The sequence below is a fragment of the Gobio gobio genome, assembly GCF_949357685.1.
Source record: "Gobio gobio genome assembly, chromosome: 10".
Taxonomy (NCBI): domain Eukaryota; kingdom Metazoa; phylum Chordata; class Actinopteri; order Cypriniformes; family Gobionidae; genus Gobio; species Gobio gobio.
The window spans coordinates 36,535,999-36,562,820 of record NC_137116.1 but is presented as its reverse complement, the minus strand read 5'-3'; the positions used below and the strand labels follow the sequence as shown (position 1 = coordinate 36,562,820).

The following is a 26,822-nucleotide window of genomic DNA, read 5'->3' as shown; positions in this document are numbered from 1 at the left end:
TAAAACCTAAATTTAGACTTGAAAAAGTACTTGATTTTATCTAGTGGTATAATATTTGTAATGTTGCTTTGGTGTTGATGTGACGTTGTAGACGGTGTGTTATAAACAGGAAGTTGTTTTATCCAAAATAGTAACAGTTGAATGGCTGTCAGTGCACTGAAGAGCTTTTTCCTGCCAGGCTATATTTACATCGTCTCCCTTCTGAGGGGAAAACAGTCCACCGGTTTGTCTTTGAGGTGTTACGGAAATTTGAGATACAATAACCACGTTCCAGATAAAACAACTATCAACATGCTTTTAATACACATACATAGGCCACATCCTTTGTTTCATGTGGTGAATTTACATCTAAACCTGCCAAAAATGATATTTTCACATAACAAAAATGTCCTGTTGACCTTCTGCTTCCTCTAAGGGGCCCATATGCACACATATAGAGGTTCAACACGTCATATTTTTATCTGTGTCCATCTGCATGTTCGTCACACTGCTGACATCATAATTGTGAAATCTTTGTCTGTGATATTAGGGGATTTTTAAAAAAAGAACAAAGAAAACATTACCAAGACGTTTAATACTTATAAATGCTTAATTGTTTGGAGCACAGTTGATTTAATTCCATCGCATGATGAATATAAAACAAGTTATTTATAGTTGTATTTTTTTAGTGTGTATACAATATATACATAAAATAAATTGAGTAATCATTTGAAACAATTCTAAATGTGAAAAATGTATATAAATATTATTAGCAATAAATAAAATATAATAAAACAACTACATATATACAGTGTACTGTATGTGTATATATATATATATATATTGCTGGGCAATCAATTAATCGCGATTAATCGCATCCAAAATAACAGTTTGTGTTTACATAATATATGCGTTTGTACTGTGTATAATTATTATGTATGATATATAAATACACACTCCTTCATGTATATATTTAAGAAATATTTGCTTGTATATACTGTGTATATATATTTATATAATTTATCTTGTATATAAATATACATATTTTATATATAAATATAAAATTTTTCTTAAATATACTGTATACATAATTTCTGTATATGTGTATATTTACATAATAATTATACACAGTACACACATATATTATGTAAACACAAACTTTTATTTTGGATGTGATTAATTGCAATGAATTGATTGCCCAGCATTAATATATATATAATACACGCATACACACACAAAATCTAATGCGATCTTGGATAAACTTTGATCCTCGATTTAAAAAAAATAGTTATGAGCAGCTGGTTATGTTAGAGTAGATCAGTGAATCTGATCCTGAGATGGATAGTTCCTGGCCTTACACATCTGGTGCTTTCCACCCCCTTTGGGATCATTTTCAAACACACGGATTATGATGATCTGTGTGTGGTTTTGTGAGAGTGTGTGTATGCATATATTGGTGCAAGAAAAAAAAGACTAAGAGTGAGGCGATTTTTTTTTTTTTTTTTTTGGTATTATCGCAGAATAGAAATGCTGATCTTGCGTCATGAGAGTTTAATCTGCCTCATGTTGAACCGTGTGACGCGTTTGTATTCTCTGCCAGCAGACCGAACCAGCTGTGCTCAGTTGCCCTGTTCATTGCTAACCAAAGGGTTGTGATTTTTAAGTTCAGGAGCAAATCTTTGCCCTCTCATATGTGGATATAAATAGAATTATATAATAGCTTTCAGTCTTTGTCGTTTCAGAGACAAATTGTCAGTTAGTACAGTTTCCTTCCAAGGAAATGTAGGTCGTTTTTTTATCACTTTGTTCTACAGAAGACCTTTTTAAGACTTCCTGATTGAATCTGTGAAGCTGTTCGACAGTGCGACATGAGAACTGTTGTAGATGGACAAGTGCAGACATGAAATGGCTCCAAGGAATTCTTCACTTTCTAAGCTTTTGACTGATGAACTGTGCCTTTGTGTTGACAGTTTATTTAGGTTAATTAATTAATGGCATTTTGCATAATCACATATTTGCGAATAGACACCGTTAGCACTGAATAGACATCCAAGTATTGTTTTTTTTATTTCCATATTATTACATTAGTCTGTCATTGACCTACAATGCACAGCCATCCATTTTGCAATCAAGTTTTTCAATATTTCACACATTTCCTTTATTCCATCTTGATTTTTTTTTCTATTTTTTTATCTAAAAACACAAATATTACACAGTTCTTGTCATTTATTATAATCATTTGACTTTTCCTTTGGATGTTGTTGTGAATGTGTGTTTTTGTTGGAAAGATGACCTTGCTTCAAACGTGTGTTTCCTGTGGAAAGTCGAGTGTCATGGTCAAACATCCCTGCACACTTCCTTAATGGCTGATTCACAGACACAGTGACCAGTGGGTCTGTTCCACACACACTAATTCCATCGGAAGATTGCTGTTTTTGGACGCCCAATTTTAAGACAATGTGTTTTTGAGGCGATTGTTTAAACAAGAGATTCTCAACTTTGGCCTCGAGGTCCACTTTCCAACTGAGTTTTGCTTCCACTTCAACATCAAACGCAGCTAAACTAGCTAATCGAGAGCTCTTTCTCAATATGCGTTCTTGTCTGTACTTGTGGACTTGTGAAACAACATCATCAGTCGCTGCCTAAGTATTGTTCCAATTCAAAGTTCACATATAGCCAAGTACAATTCAAATCCCTAGATATGATGCATCAGGACATTTATGGATTGCCCCGTATGAAACATTTTCATAGTCCATGTGGCCTTGGTGTTAGCCACAGGAATTGTTTTGCTCATAAGCTCAATGCTAGTTGCTAATCACACAGTAACACACACTGCCCTTTGGCATGGCTCTTCCTCTTCTAGGTTCAGACAGCAAAGACATCTCTCTCGCTATCTCTCTCAGTAATCCTCTACCTCTTTTCTTCTGCTCTCTATTTGCTCAGGCTCTGTCTATTATTCTCTCCTTTTAAGCCGGCTACATGCCAGGCCACTCAGCAGGGCTGCCTGCGTGTTTCCGGAGTCCTCTCTTTCCTGTTTCTCTCACAGTGAGGTGATTTAACTCCCAGTTGCTCCCATTTTTGCCCACTCTTAATGTCGTTATGCTCCAAGTAAGCCTGTAGACTGAATGAATCGAGATACGGGACACTTGTTGTTATACTGTGGCGCTCTGACTTAAACGGCAATGCTGCTGATGTTTCATTTTTCCATCTAAAACCCCTTTCCCTGCTGTTTATTACAAAGCCAACACCCATCTTCCACAGTCTTTTTGGCTTTTTATGTAAATCGCACTGTTTGTGTATATTGTAGATGTTGTGCTTGATGGCTATGAGTGAACAGGCTTGTCCTGTAGGTGTCAGGGATTGGAAACTAGGGTCCAGATTTACTAAACAGGGTAAATTAGCGTGAGAGCGCAATTCCAAAAAAGCGCAGATGGGAGTTCAGCGTGTGATCTACTGATGACACACAAATTAAATAATAATAATTTCCATAATGACCAACACAATCCACCAAGAGCAGCGTAAATGGGCAGCGGTTATGGGGGGATTGGTTGTCTCCCTCGGTTGCAACGCCGTAGTTTTGGTTTGAACATTGGGGGGGTTTAAGTGTGAACCGCTTAACAGGGTCCTGGGGCATATGCTCCCTTGTGAGGTGTAGGCCTATTTATCTGTTTTTGCAAAATGGTCCAAAAATGCAAATTGGTTGATAACATAACCAATTGTTTAGTCAATAATTCAAGAAGGTCCATATTTTAAAGCTCTTTCTAACTTGTAATCGGTTCAAGTAATTGTTTAACTATAGCATTTGTTACCATAAGCCATAAGGATTTAATTACAAGTAAGACCATTGATGGCTCTTCATTACCATGCTTAGGCCAATGTTAACATTTTTTCTTTCTTTTTTATGCATAGCATTTGTTATGAAAAATAGCAACACAGTTAGACTATAGCTACAACATACCACAGTTGTAATATACATCTTTAGTCTATCCCTTAACAGATTATCTATTATAAATTCTACTGATCAAAATTTACTACAATAAATATAATACATCATGATAAATTCTAGTAAATGTGGTCATCATGAATTTAAAAAGCTTGCAGGATGATGTCATTTTAGTGGCTGTTTTAGATCATGTTCTCCGTAGCGTTTTACTATCTCAATAGAATTCAAATGGGTTGTACATTTTATCATCAGCGTCGCATAGGAACCACTCGTGCAAGTCTTAACAGTTTTGGAGCGCGCTGATGAATGCGCCTACTGTGATTCGCGCACCACAGTCACTGTCATTTTGTGCAGACAATTGATCCGTTCAGTTCGTACAGCTCCGAACAAAGCTGCAAACGTGCAATGTATAAAACGTATTATTAATCTGCCTCTATGTTTTGGTGTGGGCGCTCAGAGTACCGGCAACATGTGAGAACTCCCGGTGCGCAAGAAAAAGTGAGGGTACGCTACTGATTAAAATAGTGCTGATGCATACTGGCCCATTTCAAGCACTGACTTGCGCAAACCTTAGTAAAGCACCTTGCATGATTCATTTAAATACTCTCCTGCCATAAATGTTGCGTCTGAAAGGGAAACTCCTACAAATGCATGCATTAAGGTCAGCCAAAAATAACCCTGTCCACGCCTTTTCATCACTAATTTTTCACTGCATGTCTTTAGTAAATCATGACAGTAGATTTTTAAAGCCAAAAGAAGGTTTGCGCTGGCGCAAGCTGTTAGTAAATCTGGCCCTATAGGTTGTGTAAAATTCAAGGCCTCATCTTTTCTCCCTCTTTACAACTGTATTCAGCATTGAGTGTGACTGTTACATTGAGCCTGTGCTTTATTTAAACCTTATCTGAAAAATATAATGAGAATAATAACAGTGTGAGTGATAAAGATCTAAAGAAAAATAAATTTTTAACTTTATTATTAATTATAATAATATTGTATGTTACATTTATGTTATTAATAATACTAATAAATAACTTGGTAACACTTTACAAAAAGGTTTGATTCATTAATACTTTTACAGCATTTTATTTATCTGTTAATGTTAATTTCGAAAAATGCTAATAAATGATATTGTTTATTTAATATTATATATAATTTACATTAAAATATTATAAATTAACTTAAGCTAACAATAAACAACAGTGTATGTATAAATTAACATGAACCAAATTATAAAATATTAAAAAATATTGTTCATCGTTTGTTCCTGATACCTAATGCAGTAACTAATGTTAACTTATTGAGCCTTACTTAAAGATGTTGCCAAGATAATTAATAATATAATATATTAAAATTTTAAATAACATTTTTAAAGGCTAACATATGAAATGATTGTGTTCAATAACAGTTGTTTTGCTGTGGTATCGAAATTGTTGTAGTTGGTATTGCTTCTGGCTACTGAAGTTTTAGCATCGTGACAACTCTAGATTAAACACACTATGTACAGAGCGAAAGCTGTGAGCGATCAATAAGAGTGGATTCCACTATTGATATCCTGACTGTGTGTGTGTGTGCGCGTGTGTGTGTTTTGTGTACATTAACAGAGCTCTTGACTGTATTGTCAGACTTTGTCTTATTTGAGCTGATCAGGACACCAGATAAGATGGACACATAGTCGATATGCTTACGTCTGGATGTCTCACAGGTGCTGAGCTGTTCACAGACTGCAGGAAATGAATGACTGCTTTTAGACAACTTGCTCTACAAATACAGACAGAGGGATAACTCACAATTGTCAGGACAGTCTATGAGGAGGATTCATCATGTCTCAAGTCATCGCAGTCTATGAATCACAGCTGATGTGAATGATAGCTGCCGTATATATATTACACATTATATATACATGATATTGTAAAATGTCCTGGTTAATTTTGCTATGTGCGTTTCTTGTATGGAAAAGCTTGTAGGGAAATGTTCCTTTAAGCACAGTTGTGCTGTATATTTAGGCAGTATGAAGTGCATTTGTTTGGTTTCCTCATTTTTAAATCTAAACATGCTCAGTATATTAAAAATGGCATCACTAATGCAGCTATTCATCCATGTAGCCCTTAATCCTCATCAATGGTAATTAAAACAAGAACAATGGTGTTGAATTATTCATTGCTATTTGAGTGATTAAGAGGTTTTAGTTCCCGCTCAATGGGGTTTTGTCAGTCTTCTCCTAAATGGACTGCATTGACTTCAGTTTCACATTTCCGACAGTGAGTTGGCGTGTTTCTAGCTTGCATTTCTTCCTTTCAGTGGTAGTAAAAGGGTCTCCGTCAGGACAGAGGCATGCATGAAGTCCTCTAGTCTTTCATTGTTCATTAGTTGTGTCAGGCTTGAGGAATAACAAAGAACTGACTCGACTTGTCGCTCTTTCTCTTGGTTAGTATCAGTGGTATTCCCTGAAGGTGTGGAACAAATACTCAGTCTGTCACGGCAGCAACCAGATCTTATGAAGAACATTTTTGCTCAAACTTACTGAAGAGTCCTCTTAAACAAAGGCAATTAATTCTGTTTTATTACATTAAACAGTGCATTATGGTGGACTTTTAGTAGAATAATATCAATAAGAATGAAAAAAAAAAAGATAAGTAAATATGCTTTTTGTAAGTAAAACATCCAATTCATCTTCATATTGTCAGAGGAAAGAATTACAATTCAATCGCCGCATTTTACTACACACATTTTTAATTATTCAGTTGCAGCGTCATGCATTATTGATGAACAGGAGGCTTAATTGAAGCTGTGATTTAGTGAGATGGTGGATAATGTTTCCAAGAATAAATGTGAAATGGGTGATGAATTCCTAACGGCTTTTGGTTGTCTTCGCTTGGCAGACTTTATCTGTTGCTTTCAATTATATGTGAAGGTCTTTATTGCAAAGAGGAAAAAGCTCAGGCGGTAAGTCTTTTTGGCTAAGGTTTCAGTCCTCTGTGTGGATTACATTAAGAGATAAGAGATGTATGAGACACTCTCCGCCTGGTGAAGGATGTATCGATTATTTCTGGCACTCAAAAATGAAGATGGAAAGCCTACCTTGAGAACCCATTTTTGGGTGCTTGCCACTTATTGGCAATGGATATTAAATTATGTACTAACATTATATTGTTGTTGTGATTTTAAAAGTGAATAAAATCAGATGTTACACTTTGTAGTCAAGTATGACACCCTGACCTGACCTCTCCTCTATTTGCAGACATCCCATTTAGCGGGACTCCGCCTCCAGCATACGTTTATGATGGCGATCGAGGGGAGGACCAGCGTATGCAGCCTGATGTTGCATCTTACACGGATGACTCCCTCCCCTCTCCGCGCCTTCACCTGAAGGGTCGAAGCATTAGAGAGACCTCAGGGTCTCTGGAGTCAACTAAATCAGTAAGGGACATTGATATACAGTGAAACTAGCCTTTGCCTTAAAGGGTTAGTTCACCCAAAAATGAAAATTCTGTCATTAATTACTTCCCTCATGTCGTTCGACACCCGTAAGACCTCAGTTCGTCTTCGGAACACAAATGAAGATATTTTAGTTGAAATCTGATGGCTCTGAAAGGCCTCCATTGGCACAATGCACGGTTCACTCTCAAGACCATTAAAAGGTTCTAAAGACGTCGTTACAAAGTCCATCTCACTACAGTGGTTCTACAATAACTTTATGAATCGGCGAGAATAGTTTTTGTGCGCAAAAAAACCCTAAATAACGACTTATATAGTGATGACGATTTCAAAACACGGCCTCATGAAGCTTCGAAGCGTTATGAATCAGTGAGTCGAATCATGATTCGGATCGCGTGTCAAACCGCCAAACTGCTGATATTTGGCGATCCAAACTGCTCATTCGACTCACTGATTCATAACGCTTCGAAGCTTCATGAGGCCGTGTTTGAAATCGTCATCACTATATAAGTCATTATTTAGGGTTTTTTTGCGCACAAAAACTATTCTCGCCGATTCATAAAGTTATTTTAGAACCACTGTAGTGAGATGGACTTTGTAACGATGTCTTTAGTACCTTTTAATGGTCTTGAGAGTGAACCGTGCATTGTGCCAATGGAGGCCTTTCAGAGCCATCAGATTTCAACTAAAGTATCTTCATTTGTGTTCCGAAGACGAACGGAGGTCTTACGGGTGTCGAACGACATGAGGGTAAGTAATTAATGACAGAATTTTCATTTTTGGGTGAACTAACCCTTTAATGATATCATGGTGTTTAAACACCTCTCCCAAGTGATATATTGTTACATTATAGGTTATTGGCCAATATTAGCCACTTTTTTTTAAACGTATCAATATCGGGCGATATTGTATATGTAACACATGTATACACGTAGATTACATTTGCTGTCATCTAATGCTCACTTAAAGTTAAAATGTAATAACACAAAAAAATGTGTAACACTGTTGAATGTAATCTTTATTAAATCTCAAAATGAATATCCATTTTTCATACTGTATTATAAAGCCTAAATTCACCAATAGCATTTAACACCACAATATGTAATTTTTCACAGTTAGAGGTCGCTTATTCAAAACAAAGGCGAAGCTTGATGGCGCCTTGATTTCGCGGAGCTTTTATAATGCCGCAGACGAACGCTTTTTCTGGTCTTGCGCATGTGTGGTAACGCAGCGCTGTTTTACCATATTAGATACGTTTCTACAAAATAAAATGGAAATCGAGGGTAACGCGGGAATGATGTCATTGATAGGCGACGCACGGACACGGTCTGTGTCCTGGTTAAAGTTGCTTATTTCTCTGGATTTAAACATTCTTGTAAACATTTGGAATAATGTAAGTACACAAGTCAACAAAATATATATAATATGTTTTTGAGGTATTTGGATATTTTACTCCAAAAATCTTACATATCGTGCCTTTAAAACAATTGATGTTAGTTTTTAAGACAAAATACTGAAAGTTTACATTTTAATATCATCCATTTATCAACTGTTAGCAAAAACATGAAAATAATTATCAGCCTAAATTTTAATCTTTTAAACATCTGTGGTTATGCAAATGTGTGTATGTGCTGAACTTTTGACCTCTGCGTTCTTTATCTTTATTCTTTGGGATGTTTCATATCAGTATATGGGATTTTGTGACTGTTGATCGCTGTAAATCTGTATGGGATAGGATTTAGGTTTTTTATCCCTAGGGCCTTTAGACTGGAATGTGTGTTTTTTTGCTGAACCCAAAATGGTTTTGTAATGGGCACTTTCTTCATTCTTTCCACTCTCACCCTGGACATTCTCAGTCGGAGCTGGATGTCGAAAAAGGGCTGGAGATGAGGAAATGGGTTTTATCAGGGATTCTGGCCAGTGAGGAGGCCTATCTCAACCACTTGGAGGCGCTCTTACTGGTGAGTAATACAATCTTGTTAGGACTGATTTACTGCATGCTTACTCACTAAAGAGGGTCAAAGATCACCGTTATAGTGGTGCTGAGCTTTGCACATTGCATTGCACCCAGATGGTTACAAATGGGAGTTCATGAACCCCCTTTTGACCCCCTTTTTTTTTTTTAAATCACAGCCTATGAAGCCCCTGAAGGCTGCTGCCACCACTTCGCAGCCCATGTTAACCCTCCAACAGATAGAAACCATTTTCTTCAAAGTGCCTGAGCTCCATGAGATCCATAAAGACTTTTATGATGGCCTGTTACCCAGAGTGCAACAGTGGAGCCATCATCAATGTGTAGGTGACCTCTTCCAGAAACTGGTGAGCAGTGCTTCATTATATTGTTTAATATAAAACATACGGCATCTTTTGGTTTGCATTCACTAAGTTTCAAACATGTACACGCATATATATATATATATATATATATATATATATATATATATATATATATATATATATATATATATATATATATATATATATATATATATATATATATATAATGTATTTTATATGTATGTGTATTAGGGATATTCAAATTCTGACTGATAGTGATAAACCAGTAATTATTTAATGTAATAACGTATAATTATATTACAATTCTGTACTATTTTGTCTAAATAAATAAAAAGAAATGTTACAAGTGTAACTTAGGCATCACAACATTGTACAGTATGAAAACTTGCCGTATGAGTTATAGTCTATAGTACAGTTGCTAAAGATTATATTTAACAATGTACCTAATTTTGTTGTGTTATTTAAGATGAACATGGTGAACGTTAGAACAGCCGATAACACATTTGATACTAATAAACTGTGAATAATTTTTTTGAATTTGAAAATTAATTTAGCATTCATTTGACTTTCCACTAAAACAAGTATGTAATGATAAAAACTGTTATATTATATAAAATTGTATCCTAATATAAGATTTTGGTCATACTGCCCTCTATTATTGAAATCACTGGTTCATAATGCACTATCATCTAATAATATGCCAGTGTTATTGTTACTCATTATAACAACTGAATTGTGGCGTAACTTGATGCCACATGCACGCGTCTAAATTATGTAATCCATACATTATGTTTCTGTCAGACCACCCGAGAGAGATCTTTTGAGACGTTTTATAAAACGCAGTCATCATCAAAGCATGTCTCTCCGGTCCTCCCTAAGGAAAATTTCCTTTGATAACTGGTTTAGCGAGCTTCACGAGCAACAGCCACATCATTCCACTCGGCACAATTAGCTGTGGAAACTGAAACTTTACCCCCATCTTTATAGACGCCTGCAGGACTTAACGTTTGTGCAGATGAAAGCTTTTCTGAGCCACATGACTGCGTGTAAAGCAGCTAGGGGGTCTTGCTCTTAGATCGGTGGAGCTGCGGTCAAAAATGCTGGGGTTGAAAGGTATTAGGGTGTTGTAGCCGGGGGTGCAGATCTCACAACAAACTAGAACGTTTCTTTGCAGAATTAAAGGGGTTGTGACATGTTCTATGAGGTTCACTTGTAAAGTGTTTTGAACAAAAACAAAAACAAATCAGACACTGAACATGCGTCTGTATACTGTATCCAGTGTAGACAGTGTCAGTGATTGATTGTAATGGGTTCTCACTTTTGAAATGACACTCACATCCAGTATAGGCAAATGTCAGCCATTAAGTGATGATGTATAACTATTCATGATGTCTTGCTCTGAAGGCAGTCATATGCAAATATATTTGCCTGTGTGACATCACAGATCCCGCAATATCAAAACGATCCGTTTTTGGAGCTTGAATAAATAAATGCTTTGTTTATAATGATGAGGAGGACCTTTTAAGCTATGAACGGTTGTTTCATGGGTTGGATGTTTTGATGGTACAAAGATCTCTTATATGTCAAAAGATCAGGGCAAATTTAATTTCTCATGTCATGACCCCTTTAATTGTTATGTGAGTTACATGTTTTTGCCTGGAACAAGGAGCTTTTAAAAAAAAAGTGTGTCACCCTCTTTTTGCTTTTCACATTATATCTCTGAATTGTGACTTTGTTTCTTGTATTTTACGACTTTATACACTGCCGTTCAAAAGTTTAGAGTCAGTTAGATAAAAAAAATAATAATAATAAGTAAATAATACTTTTATTAGCAAAGTATGAATTTCTGTTTGAAATAAATATTTTTATTTTGAATTTAATGAATTTCGAACAAAATCACTGTTTCCACAATGTATTAAGCAGCAAAACTATTTTCAACATTAATAATAAGAAATATTTCTTGAGCACCAAATCAGCATATTAGAATGATTTCTGAAGGATCATGTGACACTGGAGTAATGATATTGAAAATTCACAGGAATACATTACATTTTAAAATATATAAAAATTTTAAGTTATTTTAAATTGTAATAATATTTTACTGTATTTTAACAAATAAATGCAGTATTGGTGAGCATAAGAGACTTCTTTCAAAAACATTTAAAAAAATATTTTCAACCCCAAAGTTAGTGCGTGTAACCATATGACTTTTATGCTGCAATATGGATTTATGTCTCATAATTGTGAATTTATTCCCTTTTTTAATTGTTTTATCTTTCATGCGAAATGTGCTTCCATATATCACCTTTGCAACTATATGAAAAAGTTTAAATAAAGTGATGTAGTGAAACTAAATCTTGTGCCCAAACATTCATGATATTACAACAAAACATACAGCATTGAAAGCCATAAATGAATGCTATTAAGTGAACTGTTGCAGGGTGTTGATTGGCTCCGCTCATAAATTCTGACGTTTCTACAGTTGGGGTTTGGGTTAGAAACTTTTCACCATCCCCTCTGGCATCCATGGCCAGGGTTGTAGCTGTGAATTTAGCTGTTTTTTGACATAAATCTCTTCTTTGAAATCTAAAGGCATTGGGGTTGAGGAAGTGTGGCCGAAGGCTGAATTCATTCAGTTTTTATTTTGATTGTTAATCCCACAGGGATTATATTGTTAGCTGCAAATACCTGTGGTTATTATTTGGGGCATTAGTGACGTGTAGAGCTGAGCATTTTTGTAGCGTGTTCCTTTATCTTTGTGCATTTAGATACGTTTGCATAGAGGTGTATTTCTAAAGCACTTGGGGTAATATGCCATGTTCCATACCTTGGGTGTGTGTGTTTGTCTGTGTTTAAAATGACATAGTTCTCTTCCAGGGTGTGTGTGTTTTACACAGAGAGGGGTAAATAAACAGGAAATTCCACAGGGAGACATGGTCAGAGTTTTCAGTGGACAGCGAGTCCAGTGTCTGCTCCGTTTCCCAGAAAGCATGATGTCATAGTGCAGGAGTGCATGTGTCTGCCCTGGAAATTCACTCACTGCTAGGCATCCCCTTGCCCTCTCTCTCTGTCCCTGTGGACCGCCAACTCTCACGGCATGGGATTTACTTACCTCTGACTCCTTAGACAAGTTAAGTCCAAAAATGGGCTCATATGTTGTTTTCATACAGTAATGGATAAGTTCAGGACAGTGTTTCCTATAGAATTCAGTCCACCCTTCACTACATTTATGTACTTATACTAACAACTTGCAGTAAGTGAGTCAGATGTTGATACATTAACTGCTCTGTTCAGTTAAGGATTTGTCAGACTGCTTCAAACATGTCTTTTTAAAGAATTCGTAAATAAAAACAGCTTGTAGGAGACTTCTTATTTTGTGAATCGGAATGTAAGGCCCGCACAATCGTCCCAACAACGGTTTCCGATAAGCGGGTGAAGGTTTCTGCGCGTTCGGTCTTTTCAGCGTGGCAAAGTTATTTAATTCCAATTTACTTTTATCAGAGTTCATTTTATCATGATCTCGAATTTTGTATAATAGTTTAACTACACATTTGATTATTCTGTTTAACTCTTTATTGAAATGACACCTGTTCATCCAGATCCCAATAACACTTTGAGTCTCGCACCAGCCGGGTTACGATCTCTTTATCACAAACTCATCAGTCTTGGTCATTAGACAGATGCGATTGACTGATATTCTAGACGCCCGTACTCCACTTTGCTCATTCTAGAATATTTTATTTAGTCCCCATAGATCTGAACTTACTTAATTAAGACAAGACTATATCTAACCAGAGGCCATGACTATTACCATAGAACCAAGCTGACCAACTTAACTTCCTCTAATTGTAATTTTGCATAATCATGCAGTGGTTTCCCATGTATACGTAGTTAGAATAATATTACAATAATCAGATGTTGAGGCTACCCTTTTTAGATTGGTCTAACTACACTCTGTTGCTCTAAACGGAAAAACCCATTAGGCCTATTAGCCTCTCCAGTCAAAGTATACATAAATTGAGCGTCAGCGTCAGTTCTGGCAGACCAAGTAGTCAAGACGCCGCTAACGTGATTGACAACACCACGGTCTCATCAGCTGATTTGCATCACCTGTTTCCACTCCCCTAGCTGCTAATGGCTACGCTAAAAACAGGGCACCTATTTAAAGCAGATCAGTTCGCTCTTACTACTTGCTGCTCGCTGCTTTGCAACCCACCACCTCCCCACCTCCTCCTGTCGTGTATAACGTGGCATTTATGTCATTGTTGCTGCTCTGTTCATAGGGGGAATAGTTAACCTCTCCCAGTCCTAAACTGTGTGAGCGTTCCCTAATGCTGCTGCTGTCCTCTGACTCTCTGCTATTTCATGGTGCTCATGAAAGGTCAGAGGACTCCCTGAACAGAGCCATACCCCCAAAAACAAAATTTAATTCAGAATTCATCAACCGATTGCAATTCAATAAAAATTTCTAAATAATTTTTATTGTCATTTGTGTTCTTGACTTAATGGATCTGACAGAACTAATGCCAATGTGTTAGTCGGAGCTCTAAAACATCAGTCTGGTGCGCCCCTCTGCTTCACCTAAACTGTGCTTTAGTCCGTTACTAACCTGAGCGTAGATTAACTTAGAGTGTTATTGACTTAATGTAATCTACTAGAGTGAATAATTCCAGAGTAAATCAGAACAAATCAAATATAACAATTTATTATTAGTCAGGTAAATGTATCATGCCAATTACATAATCAATTCAAACATAATCAATACATAACATCAAATGCTCTGAAGTAAAGAGTAAAAGATGCATTCCTGACAGTCTGCTATGTATTTTCTACTGCACATTTTCTACTAGTCCTTCAACCAATCAGACCACAAGAGGCGTGATAAATGAGCATAAATCAAATGACTCTGTATGCAATTGGATAGTCCTTCAACCAATCAGACCACAAGAGGCGTGATCAACGGGCAACGACCCATCGCTTCTCTATCCGTCATTGTGTTAAACCCACCAATGGCGCGCCAGGTGAATAAGCCAGTCTGTGATTGGTTCCCGCAAAAGTGTAACAGAAGCAGTAGAAATGAATGTAAAGGTTTACAGACTGAGCTGCAGGGCGAAATAAAATCGCCGGCAGATCAGGCTGGGTTTACCCAGTCTACAGGTGAGGGAGATGAAATGTAAATTAAGGTGATTGACTTGTGTCTTGGGTGGGGATGCTACTTTCCCAAGAGAGAGTTCAGATGTTAATTTCCTTTGTTTTCTCAGAGAGTCACCCTCTTTTCCAGTTTCGCTAGTCTTACAGGAATACACAGGTCAAGTTTTTTTTGCCTCACTAAAATGAACTGGCTCATAAGAGTCATTTTTTGGGTACATTGGTCATGCTCATAGACTGTAAAAAATGTGGACGTTGTGTCCGTGACGTCACCCGTAGGTTTCTGAAGAGCAATTTTGAAGCCTAAAGTCGGCCGTTGCCATCTTGGCAGCTTGTCACCGTGTGTCACTCCCGGATGAAATGAAAATGAAAATGGGCAAAGAGGCGGGACATGGATGGAGCTGAGGTGCCTGGTTGCTGAAACCACGCCCGCCTAGCTCGACCATAGTGGCAATCCACCTGTCACTCAAATGACCACGCCCTTAATTATGCAAAACGATATAAGGCTTGATATAATTTAAACAGATGAGTTCTAAAAAAAATTCCACCCCCCTCACAGTTGTCATGAAGGGCAAAATTAGCTATATAGACCAAAACCACTTTTTGTGCCAGACTGTAAACATATTTTTTTTCTGCTGTAAATTTGGCCAATTTAACATGAGGGAAATAAAGATTTGACTCCCTTTTGGAGCCTGTCTCTAGTGGCCAATCGATGAATTGCAGTTTAAGTCACTTCCGTGTTGGCTTCTTTTGTAAGTTTAAAAAGAATCGGCTCATAAGAGTCATTTGATAATGAATTCGGGATGCACTGGTCAAGTTGTAAGTTTCAGACTCACTAAAAAGAACCGGCTCATGATAATGAATCAGGATGCACTGGTCAAACTGTACGTTTTTGACTCACTAAAAAGAACCGGCTCATAAGAGTCATTTGATAATGAATCGGGATGCACTGGTCAAGATGTAAGTTTTGGACTCAGTAAAATGAACCGGCTCATAAGAGTCATTTGTTCATGAATCAGGATACACTAGTCAGGGTGTACGTTTTTGACTCACTAAAATTAACTGGCTCATAAAAGTCATTTGTTTGTAAATCAGGATACACTGGACGTCAAGTAAGTTTCAGACTCACTAAAATGAACCGGCTCATGAGACTCATTTGTTCGTGAATGAGGAGACACTGGTCATGCAGTATGTTTTTGACTCACTAAAATGAACCGGCTCATAAGAGTCATTTATTTCCTGAATCAGGAGATACTGGTCATGCAGTATGTTTTTGACTTATTAAAATGAACCGGCTCATGAGAATCATTTGTTCGTGAATAGGGATACACTGGTCAAACTGTAAGCTTCTGACTCACTAAAAAGAACCAGCTCATAAGAGTCATTTGATAATGAATCGGGATGCACTGGTCAAGATGTATGTTTCAGACTCATTAAAATGAACCGGCTCATAAGAGTCATTTGTTCGTGAAAAAGGATACACTGGTCAAACTGTACGTTTTTGACTCACTAAAAAGAACCTGCTCATAAGAGTTATTTGATAATGAATCGGGATGCACTGGTCAAGATGTACATTTCGGATTCACTTAAATGAACTGGCTCATAAGAGTCATTTGTTCGTGAATAGGGATACTCTGATAATGCTGTATGTTTTTAACTCGCTAAAATGAACCGGCTCATATTTGTTTGTGAACTGGTAAACACTGGTAGTGTTGTATGTTTGTTTTTGCATGCACCCCACAATGACAACTCAATCAAAAAGACATTATTCTGACATTATTTCTTGGTATTACATTATTTAAATTGTTTATCACATTCAACAACGAACTGAGATCTCGCATTCACAGCTCAAACAAAACATAACACTTTTTGCCATGGTGCTGAAGATGTGTCCTCAGAACACTTCACTCGAGGAGAGTCTTTAGAAAGTGCTTCTTTTCATTTTATTGGTTCTTTTCACTCTTTTAATGAGTATTCATCTTTTATCAGTGAGCGGAGTTAACAGCACGATGTAATCCGTCTTTTTTCTGATCTCTGGGTAATGATGCTCATATTCTGGATCGCTCACAAGTTTCCCCAGTTGCAGTATAATGGCTGTGTTGAAGGAAGTGCTTAACCTCTCTGTCTCATGACAAGCCCCATCACAAGTCCTTCTCTTATTTACCCCAGTGTTGGCAGCACTCGAGACGTTGCCATGGAAAATCTGTCCATTTCACAGTTGTTGTCTTTTGAATGGTGTTTTTTCTTCATGACACAAATGCTCATTCACCACAACATTTTGGCTTCGTTTACCCCAAGTCACTTCTTCTTTGTTTCAGTATGCCTTCACTCTGTTAATATGGTCTTTTTAGACACTCTCTGGAAAAAGTTAGCTTTTTACATAATAATACTTTTCAACTTGTAATAATTCTTTTCTTTTTATAGTTCAACCAATTACGTCATAATGTGTCTGTTATGTTGAATGCTGGGTCAGTATTTGCTTGTCTTTAAATATCAGAAGCATGTCAACCATGCCAAAATACCAGGCCACGTAAAACTGCCTGCTCTACCTTAGTAAGCAGAATTAAGCCGATGTAACATGCATGAGTAATCTGCCTCTAGCACTGACTTTTATCTTTAAACCACCTTCTTTTTCACTCTCACTCTCTCCTGTCATTTTATCTTCCCACACAGGCCAGCCAGCTCGGCGTGTACAGGGCTTTTGTGGACAACTATAAGGTTGCCGTGGAAACTGCCGAAAAGTGTTGCCAAGCCAATTCTCAGTTTGCCGAGATTTCAGAGGTCAGTTTTAAGGGCGCTAACATTACACTGTCAAAACAAGAGCTGATATCGTTGCCTCTTCGTATGTTTTATGTATTTGTTTCCCTTTTTACCTTCAGAATCTGAAAGTCAAGAGTGCTAAAGAGGGTAAAGATCAGAATGCCAAGAACTCTTTGGAAAGTAAGAGATCATGATTCATTCACTAATTCCTCCACATTTACTCTCTTTTTTTCACTACTTAGAATTCTGATCACTTTTTTGCCGCTCTCTTTCTCAGCCCTGCTGTATAAACCGGTGGATCGCGTCACTCGGAGCACCCTAGTCCTCCACGTGAGTGAAACTGAAAGGGCATACACCTTATCATGAGGTTTTTTGTGAAAACATTTAGGGCTTAGTGGCGCAACATGTTTTACTTGGAAGTGCATGGGCTGTATTGATTTCAAACAGAGTGTTTTGCACTATTAGGCTCTGTTTACACCTGGTATTAAGATGTGTTTTGGTCAATCGGATCACAAGTAGACAAGGGAGACACATTCCCGTTTACGCCTGGTGGCGGTCAAATGCGTTTTCGACTACCTCTGGAAGTGGTGAACAAGCTCAAAAGGTTTTAGACCCTGTTTACACCTGTATTTCACCTTTATTTAATCAAGTCACCTTTATTTATATAGTGCGTTTTACAATACAGATTGCTTCAAGACAGCTTTACAGTGATAACAGGTTTTGATAACAAAGTTTTGGCTGTACAGCAGCTCTAGAAGAAAATAGTGTCATTGTCCAGCTTAAGTCAGTTGAGTGTTGATTCATTTCTGTTGTAAAAGTCATTAGTTATTAATTTAGTTCATTTATCTATACAGCAGTTATGTCATCATCCAGCTCAGTTCAGTTCTCATACAATGGTGTCAATGCAGGCAGATCAGTAATATAGTTGAATATAAAGTGTATTTAATGTCATCCACTTGTGATCCGATCTACCAAAATACATCTTAATACCATGAGTAAATGGGCCTTAGATTACTCTGTGTTTCTTTAAATTTAGGACCTGTTGAAGCACACCCCATCCAGTCATCCAGATCGCCCTCTCCTGCAGGACGCCCTCCGCATTTCCCAGAACTTCCTGTCCAGCATTAATGAGGAGATCACACCCCGTCGTCAGTCTATGACAGTGAAGAAAGGAGAGGTCAGTGCTGCCCAACTGTAATATGGCCAGTTTGTATTAAGGGTCAATAACGTGACTTTTTTGTGTCTGCATCTAGCAATTTATAAAAAAAATGGATAAATGCAATGAATACACGTTTATTACATGAACACACTTCTTCGTGTCATAAATATGGGGGGTGATAATATCATCAGTATAATTAATTAAATTATATTTTAATCGAAAATGCTTTACTAATATTTGAAAAGCTTTTGTCCATCTAAGTGTGACCAACATGCTTAAAAAAAAAAAACATAAAACAAAAAATGATATCATATGAGGACCCTAATGACTGTGTCAAGGTCCTTAAGTCTGATAAAATATCAGATAAATATAAGATAAACCGATAAAATCAGGCCTGTAAGGCCTTTTTTTTTTGACAATGCAAGGTTTGAGAAATCATGTAGTGCAACTCCTCAAAAACTTGTTAAATGATAATATCATCAGTATGATATTTGTAAAAAATACTTTTTACCTTAAAGATGTGTACACTCACATGTGTTCAAAGTGACCAGGCAAGAAGGAAAAATCGTACTGTTATTCTCTTGTACTGTAATTCTTTGGAATACTATCACAAGTGTACAAATATTCATTAGTAAGCTCGGGTTGCGTAACGCTGCTAGGGTCCCGTCAACAATATAATCATCTCCCGCCTTCCTGTTCCCCTTCCTCATTTATCAAAGGTCATTTTTGCGAAACGAGAAGTGTCTCAACACCCTTCCCAGCTTCAGAATGAACACAAACACACACTCTTGCATGCAGTCCTGTCCCGCCTGAACTGTGAGTCAGTTGACTTTGTACTAGACTTCCTCGCAGATTACTGGAAAACTGTGTGGGAAGTCACTTTCTGATTGTAGGCTTGTGGACATGCCAGGCATTTTTATTACAGACAATACAGAGATTCAATTCAAAGATGGATATCATTATTATTTTTTGAATGATTAAAAGAATGTCTGACAGATAAGCTGGAGAACAATACAACTCAATTAATCATTCTTCCAGTAAAGATTTGTATTAAAATCTGCAAGAAAATTATAATAAAAACATCATTAAACAATCCTACAAGAAAGTATTCATCATAAAATATTCTTTCTCAACATTAATCATTACTGTGACTCAGCGCCAGAGAACTAAAATATCTTGTTGCAACTCCACTGGGATCGAACTAACATTTTTGTATAAAGGAATATAACTTTCACGTTTCAACAATGTGAAATGCACAAAAGTGCCATAAAAGTAGCTTATATCTTTTGTGCACTATATACCAAGTCTAATTTAATTGATTTTGTGGTAAAACATCAACAAAAACATATGATCCATTTAATTTCATGTTTACATTTTCATTCAGAGCTCTGATAATGCCTGCTCAGAAAGAAAATATTGCATTTTCCAGCATTATCGTTTCTTTATGACTGGACATCTTGGTCCATGTCCTGTGTAATTATTGTCTGCGAGATGATGGATTTCCAGTTCATGGCCATGTGTTGCTTCTCATCTTAGGCTGTTTTAGCAGATGTCTCCTGAATACGTCCAACGTCAATACTGTACTCGTAGATCATGTGGGCCAAATTCTGTTGTAAAAAAATGCAGGTTTAAACATAAGAGATAAACACACACTCGATGAAGCTAGGGCCACAGATCAGAGCCAATGTTTTGAATGCATCTACACACACACACACACACACACACACACACACACACACACACACACGTCTGGTTCGCTATATTTGTTGGGACTCTCCATGGACATAATGGTTTTTATACTGTACAAACTGTATATTCTAACCCCTTACACTAATCCTAACCCTAAACCTACCCATCGCACAATACTTATGCATTTTTACATTTTCAAAAAAACTCATTCTGTATGATTTATAAGCTTGTTTCCTCATGGGGACCTCAATTTAGGTTCCCACGGTGACACGAGTCCCCTTGAGTCAGTGTGTCAGTGTCAGTGTTGAAGTCCCCACCAGAATAGAAAAAAAAATATGAACACACATACATACACACACACACACACACACACACACACACACACACACACACACACACACACACACACACACACACACACACACACACACACACACACACACACACACACACACACACACACACACACACACACACACACACACACACACACACACACACACACACACACACACACACACACACACACACACACACACACACACAGACATTTAGGCCATGAAAAGAGCAGATGTCTTTCACATATGTCACACACCCTTCAATTAGGGAGGTTTCGGTCACTCAAGAGTGCAAATGCACACCCATTTATAAAGAATGACCTGAGATGGGCATCTTTGGGAATATCTCGTAAGGCACTTTTTCAATTTGGTATCATTGTTATTTTAAGGAAAAAATGAGCTACTTATGATTTGTTTGTTTTTTTCCCTCTCTAATGTGGTTTACAGTAGGTATTTACCATCATATCTGCCTTTTGTGAATCATCTCATCCTGCACACTTTTTTTTTAATCCCATCTAGACATGCTTGTCCAAGGTTGAAACCCCCTCAGGCTGCCATCATTATCATGAAAATAGCTCCCGTGACTCACCCACAATAGCGCAATTTCTTAAGTGTGTCATGCCTCCATTTGAGTGAATGAGTATGAGCCTCTCATTGGCTGCTTTTCCTCCTCACCTACTTTAAATGACCTCCTGCCTAAGGAAAAATAGTGACTGCCACTGATTCATGGGGCAGTAAACAATACACGAGCGCCCCCTATTGGTGAACAGTTAAAACTAAGTGTGTCAAGGTTGTTTGGTTAGCAAAGAACACAAAGACACTTTTCACATTTCCAGAGTTCTCAAAAGCAGTCATAGTTGGGTAAACTTTTATAGTACAGAATCTCAAATTTGAAGAGTTCCACAATAGCATTTCTGAGACTTTACAAAAGAGGGGAAAAAATAGAGAGATTGATTACATTGGTCAGAAGAGAAACATCTCACAAAACTGGAAAACAATTTATTTACAATGTGGAAACACGTCAACACAGTCTATGAAAAAGTACTTGTGATGATTATATCTGCAATTTCCTAGAGATATAACAGAAAAAGGCATAGTTTTTGTTTTAAATGTATTGTCCTGCATATTAAAGTCTTCCTAATGTCTTTAAAGAATCGACAGCTTCTCAGAGACCAGTTTATGGTGGAGTTAGTAGAAGGGGCACGAAAACTTCGGCATGTCTTCCTCTTTACCGACCTGCTGCTTTGCGCCAAATTGAAGAAACAAACCGGAGGGCAAGTCAATCTTTATTAAACTTTTTTTCTTCTGTGAAAACATTCCACATTTCAAAGTTGTCGTGTTTTTTTTTAAATCTCATCTTCTTTGTCACATATGTGACCCCTGGTTTCTGTGTCTCCCCATGTTTAGGAAGGGGCAGCAGTATGACTGTAAGTGGTATATCCCGCTAGCTGATGTCACCTTTCAGACCATTGATGAATCAGAGTCCTCACCGTTCCCTCAGATACCAGAGGAAGAGATAGATTGTATGAAGTTTAAGATCTCCCAGATCAAGAACGAGATCCAGAAAGAAAAGGTAGATGAAGGCATTCATCAGAAATGCTTTTCTACAGCAAACAATCAGCTTTGTGTTAATTGTGTCCCATCTGTTCTTGCATTCATTCTCCCATGTGTTCAGAGAGTGTGTAAAGGAAGTAAAGTCCTCGATCGCCTCAGGAAGAAACTGTGCGAACAGGAATCGCTGCTGCTGCTCATGTCTCCATGCATGGCCTTCCGAGTCAGTAATAGGAATGGCAAGGTGAATCAATACCAAAAATCTGCTGTCTGTGTTTGTTTTTGCTTTGAAGTTCTTTAAGACTTTTGAAAACTTAAATGGGATAGTTTTCCCCCAAAAGTAAAAAATTCAGACATCAGTTACTACTCACGCTAATATAATTTCTATTTTCATGTTATGGCAGATAGCTGAAAAATAACAAAGATTGGAATTCTATAATATTCTATAATATTCTATTATAGTTTAAAACTGAAAATTTAAACAAGCCTTTCGCAACAGTTCTTAATTCATTTTATTTCTTTATTTTAGGGCTATACATTCCTTATTTCGTCTGATTACGAGCGAGAAGAATGGAGGGAGATCATTCGGGAGCAGCAGAAAAAGTGTAAGCTCTGCTGTTCCTCACAGAAACGTTCCTTTCTTCCAAGAAAATCACAACAGGACTCCGTAAACTGCTCTTTTCCTTCAGAAAGATGAAAGTAGCTCCACTGACCAAGTCTCTCTTGATTTTTGAATGATCTCTCTCAGGTTTCAAGAGTTTTTCTTTGACTTCGCTGGAGTTGCAGATGCTCACCAACTCCTGCGTGAAGCTACAGACGGTTCACAATGTTCCTCTGACAATCAATAAAGAAGGTGAGTGCCTATTTTTCTTTCATTAAGAATTGTTTTGCTTTTCTTTCTTTCTATCTGAAACTTGTCATAACTTAAGTTGATTTCCCCCCTAATAGATGATGAATCCACTGGGCTGTATGGCTTTCTGAATGTGATTGTCCATTCTGCAACAGGGCTGAAACAGAGCTCGAGTAAGTTGTCTGGCACACAATGTCTCACCTAGTTTATGAGACTGCAGCAGTGTGTTTTTTGGCTGGTTGAAATTAGATGGAGTGAAATCCGGCTCACAGTAATCATTAAATTATTGAATGCTTCTCTAATATGTGCGCACATGCATGAAAACACCTGACATGCTCCCTGCTGTTGTTGGGCAGAGTTCTCTCTGTGAACAGCTGTGGAACGGGTGGATTAACAGGGAACACTGCGTTCTTTCTTAAATCGAACTCTCCGTCGTTAATTTCCATCTCTCTTTGTTCTCGCTCATTCATTGTTTCTGCTTTCTTATAGCCTTTGTCCCCAATAGAATCTTCCTTAATGCAGAGTAGGGTTGAGCGGCATGACTGTATAAAGCATCGCGACAATATAAACATGTTATAAGATCCTCAAGAGCATGAACACTGTTCTTAGGCACTATTTGAAACCAATGTTTATTAAATAATATTGTGTATTAATGATTATAATGAAAAGTACATTGATCAAAAGGGACAAAACAAAGTACATATATAAGTGACAAATTAAAGACATTTATGTTATTTCTATGAAAGATTTGTACTATTCTTTTAAGGTGTCTATTCCTCAATGAAAACAGATAATAATAAGATTTTCTTTTTTCCTTGAGCACCAAATCAGCATATTAGATTGATTTCTGAAGGATCATGTGACACTGAAGAAAATTCAGCTTTGCCATCACAGGAATTGCATTACATTAAAAAAATATATTTTTTATTTTTAATTATATTTCACTATTACTGTTTTTACTGCATTTTTGATCAAACAAATGCAGTCTTGGTGAGGTATAAGGGACTTCCAGAGGTCACATAAAAAATCTTACCAAACTTTGGAAAAGTAGAGTAAATGTATATAAAATATTTTATGTTTTATAGTGTTCATTTCAGTGTTTCACTGTTGTTTTTACTGTTTCTTTTGTAACTAAAGTGTTATACAAGACAGCTGCTTTTGATGTAGCTTTTTGATGACTTATTCATTTCCGTGGTCTTATTTTTTTGGTATTATATTTTTCTGATTTTATTTATTTTTGTATAAAGCGTTTTATTCCATAAATTATACTATATACATTATATATTATTAAAAAAAAAAAATAATAATAAATTATATATATATATATATATATATATATTTATTTATTTATTTTATTATTTTATTATTATTATTATTATTATTATTATTAATTTTTTTTTTTTTTTTTTTTTTTTTTATAACTATCATGGAATATACTTGACGTCTTAGTTATAGATATTGTGATTTTAGTCATACTGCCCTCTCCTAATACTTTTACCTTTAACAATAATTGGAAAAGATACTGTGTGGAAAATAACTCTCAGTTTCAGGTTGTTTTTTTTATATTTGAAAATGGTTTTATATGTAACTAGCTTGTTGTCTGTTCTCTCCCTCACCCCAGATCTGTACTGTACGTTAGAGGTGGACTCTTTCGGCTACTTTGTGAACAAAGCAAAGACTCGTGTGTACAGAGACACCACAGAGCCAAACTGGAATGAGGTCAGAACTGCAGCCCATCGTCAGTCACCTTCACAAACATTAAATGATAAAGAAACCTATATAGTGTTAGAAAGACTGATATATTTTTTGTAATTATGTTGCAGTTACTTTTAGTTGAGAATAAATTGCACCCTGCATCTTTAAAGGCCCCCTGAAATCAAATTGGAAGTTTTTTTTGCTTTAGTGTGTTCCAAAACAATGACAAAATTCGCATTTAGGAGATATAAGCATTCAAAACTTGCAGTCTCTCACTTCCGTTAAAACGAATCAGAGATTTTGATGTCATCATCACAGACTTCATCTTCTCATCACATCTTCTGTCCAATCAAATGCTCTCTAGAATCTGAAGCGTCCCACCCCCTACATTATAAATAGACGCTGAAGCTGTGTCTGAAATTGGTCAGTTGTTCACACATTTACTCATTTCTACGTGAAACGCTATTGGCTGTTTCAAAAAAGGGGAGGAGCTACTAACAGCTGGAGCCATTTCAGGGGAAATTACGTCAACACATTGAATAATGCTGCGCGTTTCAAAGCACTTCAGTTGGCCTTTACATATTTAAAGACATTATAATGCAAGTTGAATGGTTTAAGTGAAGGTTGGACTCTCTTTTCACAGGAGTTTGAGATTGAGCTGGAGGGCTCTCAGACCCTCAGACTGCTGTGTTACAGTAAGGTCAAACAGTGCAGGGAAGATGGGGAGAACACGGATCGCATCATGGCCAAGGGACAGATTCAGGTATGCTTGCTCAGTATGTCCACTCATCACATGCAGGGATACCTTTTATATGATACTTGAATATTTTAGGGAGCTTTGAGATTATGAACTGCTCATATAATTTCAGCAGCGGTTCCTCACAGTGATTACAGAGCCCAGGGATGATCTCACCAACAAACACCAGACCGTTAACGGCATATTGTTTTGAACAATGCACTTACAGTATATTTTAAGTCGTTGTTTAAATTTTGGAATTTCTCTGATTTTCTTTCATAGTACTTTTTTTGTAAAAGTAGTACCGGTACATTTTAGTAGGTCTGCAACTTTTATTAATCGATTAATCTGTTGGCAGTATCTTTTGATTCATTATTTAATCAGATAAAAGTTTTGTCATTGTATTTAATGTCCAGTTTACACTCACCTAAATGATTATTAGGAACACCTGTTCAATTTCTCATTAATGCAATTATCTAATCAACCAATCACATGGCGGTTGCTTCAATGCATTTAGGGGTGTGGTCCTGGTCAAGACAATCTCCTGAACTCCAAACTGAATGTCAGAATGGGAAAGAAAGCTGATTGAAGCAATTTTGAGCGTGGCTTGGTTGTTGGTGCCAGACGGGCCGGTCTGATTATTTCACAATCTGCTCAGTTACTGGGATTTTCACGCACAACCATTTCTAGGGTTTACAAAGAATGGTGTGAAAAGGGAAAAACATCCAGTATGCGGCAGTCCTGTGGGCGAAAATGCCTTGTTGATGCTAGAGGTCAGAGGAGAATGGGCCGACTGATTCAAGCTGATAGAAGAGCAACTTTGACTGAAATAACCACTCGTTACAACCGAGGTATGCAGCAAAGCATTTGTGAAGCCACAACATGCACAACCTTGAGGCGGATGGGCTACAACAGCAGAAGACCCCACCGGGTACCACTCATCTCCACTACAAATAGGAAAAAGAGGCTACAATTTGCACGAGCTCACCAAAATTGGACAGTTGAAGACTGGAAAAATGTTGCCTGGTCTGATGAGTCTCGATTTCTGTTGAGACATTCAGATGGTAGAGTCAGAATTTGGCGTAAACAGAATGAGAACATGGATCCATCATGCCTTGTTACCACTGTGCAGGCTGGTGGTGGTGGTGTAATGGTGTGGGGAATGTTTTCTTGGCACACTTTAGGCCCCTTAGTGCCAATTGGGCATCGTTTAAATGCCACGGCCTACCTGAGCATTTTTT

The 26,822-nt window shown here is 37.1% G+C and overlaps 1 protein-coding gene across 2 annotated transcripts in view; it reads left to right on the top strand.

The window, feature by feature from the left end:
* The window catches only part of LOC307132781 (breakpoint cluster region protein), a 59,921-nt gene that overhangs the window by 20,823 nt on the left and 12,276 nt on the right, over positions 1–26,822 (top strand). For both annotated transcript variants that reach the window (XM_079827330.1, XM_079827331.1), the window contains exons 3-17: positions 7,161–7,339; positions 9,214–9,318; positions 9,491–9,676; positions 17,477–17,584; positions 17,683–17,743; positions 17,841–17,893; positions 18,600–18,740; positions 21,902–22,023; positions 22,157–22,322; positions 22,425–22,544; positions 22,830–22,905; positions 23,049–23,153; positions 23,249–23,323; positions 24,772–24,869; positions 25,489–25,608. In XM_079827330.1, coding sequence (XP_079683456.1) covers positions 7,161–7,339; positions 9,214–9,318; positions 9,491–9,676; positions 17,477–17,584; positions 17,683–17,743; positions 17,841–17,893; positions 18,600–18,740; positions 21,902–22,023; positions 22,157–22,322; positions 22,425–22,544; positions 22,830–22,905; positions 23,049–23,153; positions 23,249–23,323; positions 24,772–24,869; positions 25,489–25,608 — 1,715 coding nt within the window. The remainder of the gene's footprint in view (positions 1–7,160; positions 7,340–9,213; positions 9,319–9,490; positions 9,677–17,476; positions 17,585–17,682; positions 17,744–17,840; positions 17,894–18,599; positions 18,741–21,901; positions 22,024–22,156; positions 22,323–22,424; positions 22,545–22,829; positions 22,906–23,048; positions 23,154–23,248; positions 23,324–24,771; positions 24,870–25,488; positions 25,609–26,822) is intronic.